This window comes from Prunus mume, linkage group LG7, assembly GCF_029339155.1.
Source record: "Prunus mume cultivar Tortuosa linkage group LG7, ASM2933915v1, whole genome shotgun sequence".
Classification (NCBI taxonomy): domain Eukaryota; kingdom Viridiplantae; phylum Streptophyta; class Magnoliopsida; order Rosales; family Rosaceae; genus Prunus; species Prunus mume.
This window is the reverse complement of record NC_142704.1, coordinates 16,501,357-16,510,352: the sequence shown is the minus strand read 5'-3', so window position 1 is coordinate 16,510,352 and position 8,996 is coordinate 16,501,357. Positions and strand designations below refer to the sequence as shown.

Here is an 8,996-nt window from a genome sequence, read left to right as displayed (position 1 = left end):
GTTTAGCAGAGGATGTTTATTTTTCAGTTCGCTTATAACAAGACTTCACTTTTCGCTGGGAAAAAAAACTTCCGACCGCTGGCTACTACACCCTATACCACCACAACACAATACTACAATGAAGTACCCAAAACGGCATAAAAACGCGTTTTTTTAGCGGGCCCCAGGGTCCCACCCTAAGTTTCCTAACGACGAAATGAGCGTTTTAAACGGCCAATAATGCTGTCGTAGATTTTAAACGCCCCTCTCCCCCCATCAAAACCCACAAAAAGAGAAAAAGAAAAAAAACAAACAAAGAAAAAATCCAAAATATAAAAAATTTGTCTCTGTAAATCACGAGGAGGGAAGCCCCTGTATTATTATTTTTATAAATTTATAAAGAAGAGTTTTTCAGATCGGGGACCCTTCGATTTTGGTCTCCTCGATCGCCATCGCAACCTACATTGCCTCGGATCTGATCGCGGATTTCGATTTTTTTATTGTCCGATTTTATTGGTTTGATTAATTTGGAAGGCGATTTGAGATTTGATTCTTTGCATTTTGCTTCGGTTGAGCTTCGAAGCCGATTGGATTTTATTGGGGAACTTCCCAGAATCTGAGTTTTGTGATGATCTGAAGGATTTGATTTGATTGTTGTTTATTGGAGAGATGGATCCGTTATCTGCAATCAGCGAAGAGCTGGCGGAGATCGACGGCCAAATCACTGACATTTTCCGTGCATTATCGTGAGCATTTTCATTTTATGCCTCTGTTTGGATTTTGGTTGTTTAAAAGATTGAGTTTCAGAGTGTTTTATGGTTCCTTCTTGGAAATTCAAGTCTAATGCTAGTGTTTGGATTCGTGATTTGTTTTATTCTTATTATTTTTTTTTTGTTGCAGAAATGGGTTTCAGAAGCTGGAGAAGATTAAGGACTCGAATAGGCAAAGTAGGCAGCTTGAAGAGCTCACTGACAAGATGCGAGACTGTAAGAGGTATTTTTCATAGTTTGATCCTCGTTATTTATTGTGAAAGTTAATGTGGGCTTAATGTCAATCAATGTTCTTGATAAGTTGGTGAATATGTGTGCTAAGAGTTATTGAATGGTAAATTGGATCGTGATGGTGACTGGGGGTGATGCAATTAGCTTAAGTATTAACACATCGTCAGTTTGCATAAAATAAATGAATTTCAGTACAGTAAGTTCCATTTGATCTTGATGTAGAATGCTAAATTTTTTCTTTTCACTATTAATGGTTTGATTGGATTTGGTTTGTGAATAAATTAAGAGCTGACTTTATTGAAATTAGAATCAAAGGTAGCTCTTCCTCAACTAATATTTCGTAAGTTAAACGATGATAAACAAAGGAATTCTTTATTGGATAGTTTCTTGTTGATTAAAATTATATATTTACAAGTTGCTTCAAACAATGGAAAGAAGTTCATTACTCAGAAAACTTTACCATGAAGGCTTGCTGAATTATGTATGCTAGAATAGGTCCTAGCCAGTTGACAATTTTATTTCTTAATCCCCTTAACTTTTGATGAACAACTCTAGGAATGTGATAGACCTGCCAGACAATAAACAATGCTTTCATTGCTATGCTCTAGTCTCTTCTTTGTCACCTTTGAGCTGGAACTTCGGTTTCAGAAGGAATCTAAATGAGCTGAAATCAGGGGATATGGTGGCATTGTTGGCAGTTTTGGAAGGTATAAGTTAACATGCTGCTAGAGCTGTGCAAGGTGGAATTGGGGTCCTCATGAAAGTTTCATCCTTATTAGAACATTTGGAAAGTTAAGATACCTCTGGAAGGTCCACATTTTCGTGTGGCTGGTGTTGCTGAGATGGGTTAACACGTGAGGCACAGTGCAGAGGAGAAGACCACAAGTTTGTTTGTCTCCTCAATGGTGTGTAACGTGCAAAGCTAGCAGTGATTGTCAATCATTTGTTTCTTCACTGTCCTGTGACTTAAAATTTGTGGTTTGATTGTGGAGGGGTGGAAGGTAGAAGGCAATAAGTTTTGAGTGGTGTAGTATAACTGTGTTTTGGTGTTATGGCGGGAAAAAAAATAAACGGATCTTTGGGGATAATTTGGGTGTTTATGAGGAGGTTCTTTGGGTTAAGATCAGGTTTTGATAATTTCTTTGGGCTTCATTTTTGTCGGAATTCATAGATATTTTTGCTTTCAGCTTTACTTCTTTATTGGAGAGCAGCTGTATCCTAACTCGTTTAGTTGTTTTTCCTGATGTATTAAGAGGCTTGTGTTGAGTTTTGTACGAAGCCTTTTCTTTAGGTTGTTGTCTGTGGATGGCTTGTTCATGTTCTCTTTGCACTGACTTTTGGCATTAGTGAAGTCTCAATATTTAAAGAAGAAATAAAAAGATTAGAATGGACTTGCTACTGTGCCATGGGTTCAATTCAATCTTCTTGCTCAGATCTCATATCCATTCTCATCTCACTTGGACGTCATGCCTGTCCATTATGGAGATGGTGAAAGTGCTGACAAGTTGTTTCTTCATTGCCCAATTGCCTTACATTTAGGGTGGAGACTGTTTGGGAGGCTAGGAAGCTGGGTAGTTCCAGCATCTTTCATAGCACTGGTTTGTGAGCACAAACATTTTGGGGAAGGAAGAATAGTGTAGTCCTAGGGAGGTGTGGTATGATGGATGTGCTTTGGGTGTTGTAGCTAGAAAGAATTTAGATGATATTGATAGCATTAGGGAGGAGGGGAAGGAAGTTTTGTGGGATAAATATTGATTTTGGTCACATTGTGGGCTTCCGTTTCTTCAGAATTTTGCAAAATTCCTTATTTTGCTTCATTTGCAGATGGGGGGGCTGCCATTATTTAGGATGGTAGGAGGGTGGTTTTGTTTGTTTCCATTTTAATTGACTTTTGGATAATTATTTAGCTTCGGTTGTCAGTGGACTCCTTTTCAATCACAAACTTTTTATATTTCAGTTTGCACTCATCTATTTTTGTTAATAAAATTTTGTCTCTTATAACAAATATTATACTTGGAACTGGAATATTTCTACAATTTGTGACTAATGCTGGAAGTTTTGATGAAGTTTAACTAAGTTGACATTTGGTCATTAATCCTGCACCATTATTTGTAAGGGATTGAAATATCTTGTCTGTTGTCGTGTTAAGGATAGTTGAGCAGTAATGAACATCATCTGCTTTTTATGCTGAGATATGCATACTAATTCAGCACTACATCATGTGCGTCTTATGCTGAGACTGCGTCCTATGCTGAGATATGCATACTAATTCAGTACTCTTATCCTTTTACATTGAGCACTGGATTTGCCTGGTTTATTTTTTGGATTTTCCACCCAAAATTATCCTTTACCTAAAAAATTGATGTATCTTAGATTCATTATTATGATGGTTTGCCATGTCATTTGAGAAACAAATGCCATAATCTGATGAATCTGTGCTTAATTACTAAATTTGGCCAGCATCTGTGGTTTATATATATATATATATATATATATCAAATTTTCTGCAATTCATTTGTAGGAGTTGTGATTATTTAATTCAATTTATACAGACGTTTAAATTCCAACTTATGAAGTCCTCAATTAGATTTTCAAGCTAAGAAGGTTATATACGTTGTGTTGTTTTCAGGCTTATCAAGGAATTTGACAGAGAAGTCAAGAATATTGAGAGAGTAAATGACCCAGACACCAGTAGAATGCTGAATGAGAAAAAGCAGACAATGGTGGGTTGTCAATTCTTAATTCATATACAGAGTCTGCATGTCTACTTTTTTCTTTCTTCTAATTGTTCCTTCTTTTAATTGTCTTCTTGTGTCTATTCGTTGTTTTTGCATGTTACAAGTGTATTAACCATTGTTGGAACTTTTGTGCAGATCAAAGAGTTGAATTCATATGTGGCTCTGAAAAAGCAGTAAGTTAGCATCAGCAAGAAATTACATTAATTGTTGTGTGAGTGTGCCTGTACATTGTATTGGTCTGACTTGAACATCTATTATCGCAGGCTTGCATAACATATGTATATAAATAATATTTCATTGATGTATGAGATTTCATATGTTGATTACATATCAATATGGAGACCAAAATACCTGTGATGTAAAATGCCGTGTTTTCTGAGTCTTAATTATTAATTCATAATTATTCCAATGATAAAGTTTTTAATTCACAATTATACAATTGATATGATTCTCCAATCTACTGTTCCCATATATACTGATTATTTAGCGCGGATGTCTTCATGAATGTGTTTCCAAATTAGTAGAGTCCTATCATTTCCTATACTTTTAATTAGAGATGCACTTGGGTAACTTAATTTGGATGGTAGTGGTCATGCGATGTTTTCCCTAATATTTGACATATTTCTCATCTCATCATCATTCTTCTAATAGCAGAAGAAGCCCGACTTTTACAATACAGAAAGATAATACATAGCACTATTTATTGAAAAAGAACTATTCAATTGTTCTCTTGGATGAGTCAAAGTACTGGTTTGTTTTCAGGTCAAAATTGATTTATAAATTGATAATGTTTTAGTACTACAAGTAAATGTATTTATTTATTCTTTATAAGAAATTTTGAAAACGTTTGTTGTGTCTTTGGTGCAGATATGCGTCGAACCTTGAAAACAAGAAAATTGATCTCTTTGATGGGCCAGCCGAGGAATATGGGGAACAGAATGTCTTGCTAGCCTCGTGTAAGCAAATATCTATTTATTTGTTAACTTGCAATTCGGCCTTGTATCCTTTAATAATTGACCCATCAGCTGATAATTCCTGCTCTTATAAATAGCTCTCACACAAATGCTCATGCAAATGCACACGTACACTCAAACACACTCACAGATTCATGCTTATACAAATACATATGAGGAATGCCATAACATCACCAGGTAAATTGAGCATGGTTGATGTGGGGAGGAGAAAATAGACACTTGAGGGAAAGCATTAGAAAGGTGACTCCAAAAGAAAAAAAAAAAGGAAAAAGAAAAATTTAGTTATCTATAACGGAGAGAGGGATAGGGATAGTTACAAGCTTGGGTCATGTTCTGGCACATGGCACATGTTACATATATGGTTGAAAATATAGGAGGGACACCAACTGAAATACAACTTTTCTTCATAAATACATCTCTCTCTCTCTCTCTCTCTCTCTCTCTCCCCTCACTTTTGGAAGATCATGGGACACCAATTGATATACAACTATTTCGACTTTTTCTCTATTTGCTTGGTTTCATTATGTAAATTGGCATGGTGGTGTTAATGTATGTTTTGTCATAAGTTAGGTTCTTAATACCAATTATAGGTGAATTTGACTTTATCATAGTACTTGTAAGTGGTTAATGCACATCTTGAGCCATACAAGACCTTATGTTCACTGGACATTGAGACACCAATTGATATACAATTATTTCGACTTTTCCTCTATTTGCTTGGTTTCATTATGTATTGGCATGGTGGTGTTGATGTACGTTTTGTCATAAGTTAGGTTCATAAAATCAATTATAGGTGAATTTGACTATATCATAGCACTTGTAAGTCTAAGTGGTTAATGCACATCTTGAGGCATACAAGACCTTATGTTCACTGGACGTTGCAGTAACTCACCTTTCTGTTAACACCGAGTACCCAGGTCTTTACTCTAATGATATTATATAGAAACTGCATCTGTAGCTACCTGAAATTTGTATAGATGCCTAATTCTGATACAGCAGTGCTTCAGAAACCAATTATTACTTTCCACCAGCTGGGCTTTGTGACTATATTAACTATATGAAGCTTTGGAAGAATTGGATTTCGGAGTCGATATGAGATTGTTCACCGGTGACAACAGTGACTGCATAATCAATATAAGCCTTTGGTTGGATCAAGAACTAAAAGGCCTGGATGGATTGGTGTAGGATTAGAGGTTAAACTTGATTTAACAAAAAAAAGTAATGTATGTTGAACATTTAGGGAAGTTCCTAAGAAGTATGCATTTACGCAATAACTTTGACATTAGTATTTTGTTCAGATGCCATGCTGAAGATGACCAATGCATTTTCTTAGGCGTCATACCTTTTGTTTCCTTCATTCTGGATGAATTTTTTTTTTAACCAGAGTCCACATATTTTGCAGCTATGACAAATCAACAACTAATTGATAATGGAAACCAAATGATGGATGAGACAGATCAAGCGATTGAGAGATCAAAAAAGGTTGGTACATTTTAAAAAGGTCCAATTTTATTATTGGAAGAAAAAGATTGTTCCTGCTCCCAGGCGTTGTTAGAAGCGATTCAAGTAGAACTTATCTTTGTGTTCCTGTTTGTAATAGGTCGTTCATGAGACCATCAATGTTGGAACAGAGACAGCAGCAGCACTCAAAGCTCAAGTATGTGATCGTTTTCAATTACTTTACTTCATATTCCTTATAGAAAATTGCATGGGCATCGAACTAAAGTTTTATTTTATTTTAAATTATTTAAAATTTTTAATGTTTCATGTTTAGACTGAACAAATGAGTAGGATTGTCAACGAGCTGGACTCAATCCATTTCTCAATCAAGAAAGCTACTAAGCTGGTCAAGGAAATTGGTAGGCAGGTCAATTTCTGAATTATCCACTTGCTTTGTCATATGTTGACGATATTTCCCATTTCTATTACTCATTATGATTATTATTTTTTTTCTTTCCCATTTTCTTTCCTGTTAGGTTGCAACTGATAGGTGTATTATGGGATTACTTGTCCTGGTGGTCATTGGAGTCATAGCCATCATTATTGTGAAGGTATGGAGTTCGCTTGCATCTAGTTTTGTTTTTATAAATTGTTTTAAATTCCACAGATTGAAGATTTTGCGTTGTCATCTACAGCTACATAATTGAGTTCTTAATATTTGTTGCATAACTTATAGCCTGATAGATGCTAGAAAAGTAATGTTGTTTTATTCTCATAATTTTCATTTTTCTTCATTTATTGCTGTGGAAGCCACTGATGTTATTTGCATTCTGATGGTCCCTTTGTGCTTCAAGGGAGTTTATTGTTCTAAAATAAAAAAATTAAGGGCCCATTTGATAACATTTCAATTTTAGTTTTTAGTTTTTAGTTTTCATTTTTTGTGCCAGAGTATAGAGGAAAATGAGAGGGAGAATGCAAGTGAGGATGATATTGAGAGAGAGGATAAGAGGGGAGGATGGGAGGGAGAAATAACAAAAGTGTAAACAGAAACTTGAAAGTGAAAACAATTCAAATAGATTTCATTTTTTAAATTTTGTTTTCACTTTTGTTACTCCTCCCTCCCATCTTCCCCTCTCATCTTCCCTCTCAATCCCATCTCCACTCTCATTCTCACTTCCATGCTCCCTCTTTTTCCTATATACTCTAGCACAAAAAATGAGAACTAAAAACTAAAATTGAAATGGTTATCAAACGGACCCAAAATTTGCTTTGTTTGTTTGAAATTTGGAAGTACATTTGATGCTTCTAAAAGTAGAGCATATCCTTGAACTGACAGCTAGTACTTTGAAGAGATAAAGTGTACTTGACTGTATCTACTTGGCTGCTAATGTATATTTCTGAAATAATTTCCAACTAATATTACTATAAATTTAAGTAGATTTTGAATTTCTTAGTTAGGAAAATGAAATATTTTGCGTTCAATTGTGGAATTTTATTTCCTCTTATCTGGTGAAGAGCTTGCTAACTTGTATCAGCCGTCTGTGTTTTGCCGTCATTGGTGGATATATGGTTAAACTGTTCTTATATCTTTAACTTTTCAGCTCGTCCATCCAAACAACAAGGACATTCGAGATATTCCTGGATTAGCCCCTCCCGCAATGACCCGAAAATTACTGTGGAATCCTAATTAAAGAGAGCTCAAAATGAACCATGTCATGAGATTGCCAAGATGGTTTGCATCATGCCCAAATGGACGTTAGCTTTTTATCTCGTGATGCTGTTCTCAGCCCTGTTTTACAAAACAGATATGGAACTATTTCCCAGTAAGTTTTGCTTTGGAAACCGGCTGTCGTTTAGGAAAGCTAGGCTCACTACTGTTGTTGTGCCTTGGTAATTGGCTTCAGTTGCATGAGATATGCGTGATCAATTTTTCTTCCCTGACCGTAAAAGTTATCCCTATTTAAGTGAGGGAAATCTACTTTGAATATGTATTTTAGGCTGTATTGGTTCGTATACCCTGTATAATCACAGCTTGATTTTGTAGTCACTTTTACTAAAAGTTCTGTTTGGAAGTTACTCGTTGATGTACCAAAATTAATATTTGAAATGAATTTGGGTCTTCTGTGGATTGAATCAGTGTAGCTCAGAAGTTGATCTCATGTTTTATCATCTCTCAAGAAATGGATTTAAATTTGCAGGGTAGGGCTCTTTTTTGGTATGTCAATTTCTTTGTAGTTTCAAATGTCAAGGTTTTTGTTTTTGTTTTTGTTTTTGTTTTTTTTTTTGTGCGGTTAAATTTCAAATATCAAGTTTTTCATTTAAAAGTGACATGTTACTTCTCTCGCATGAGCTCCAACCAAACTTCCTACGAGTTTTTGTTAAAAGTGAACAAAAACTTCTTTGACAGGCCAATTGACAGGGGCACCTATGCTCAAATTCAAATGTTCTTAGACACCCAACCAAGTTTAAGATATCCCATCCACCAAAAACTCAACTAAATTACTCTGAAACCCAAACTATTAACCTTTGTCTTTTGTGGTAACATTAACTCATTACAAGCAAAACTTTACCCCACACTTCGGCACAACACTCCTCTATTATTGAAGGTATGAGTGTGATGTTTTGGATGGTTTTGGTATACTTGTAATTGAGTTGATAGTTTATGGGTCTTGATGATGTAGTGTGATTTAGGATTTAGAGAGCAAGAAAATGATAGCTTGCTAATGGGTAAAGGTTTTAATTTTCAGAGAATTTGGAAAAGATTTTAGAAGTTCATTATGCCATTTATAATAGTTTTACAAAGAGATGATTACAACTTAAAATTATAAAAACATGGGTGTCCAGAGAACTTTGAGTGTTTGTAA

The 8,996-nt window shown here is 35.2% G+C and overlaps 1 protein-coding gene across 1 annotated transcript; it reads left to right on the top strand.

The window, feature by feature from the left end:
- The first annotated feature begins 271 nt into the window (after positions 1-271).
- Positions 272-8,265, top strand: NPSN11 (Putative plant snare 11). The gene is made up of 10 exons (XM_008231271.3): positions 272-725; positions 880-972; positions 3,610-3,703; positions 3,854-3,891; positions 4,586-4,674; positions 6,095-6,174; positions 6,293-6,349; positions 6,467-6,559; positions 6,669-6,743; positions 7,734-8,265. The coding sequence occupies exons 1-10, from the start codon at positions 649-651 to the stop codon at positions 7,821-7,823; spliced, it is 786 nt and encodes a 261-aa protein (XP_008229493.1). The 5' UTR covers positions 272-648; the 3' UTR covers positions 7,824-8,265.
- The last annotated feature ends 731 nt before the right edge of the window (positions 8,266-8,996 follow it).

Excerpts from the sequence above, each read along its gene's own strand:
- NPSN11 (XM_008231271.3), top strand. The coding sequence starts at position 649 with ATGGATCCGTTATCTGCAATCAGCGAAGAGCTGGCGGAGATCGACGGC. Across the intron at positions 3,892-4,585 it reads TATGTGGCTCTGAAAAAGCA|ATATGCGTCGAACCTTGAAA; the intron begins GTAAGTTAGCAT and ends TCTTTGGTGCAG. Across the intron at positions 6,175-6,292 it reads CGATTGAGAGATCAAAAAAG|GTCGTTCATGAGACCATCAA; the intron begins GTTGGTACATTT and ends TGTTTGTAATAG.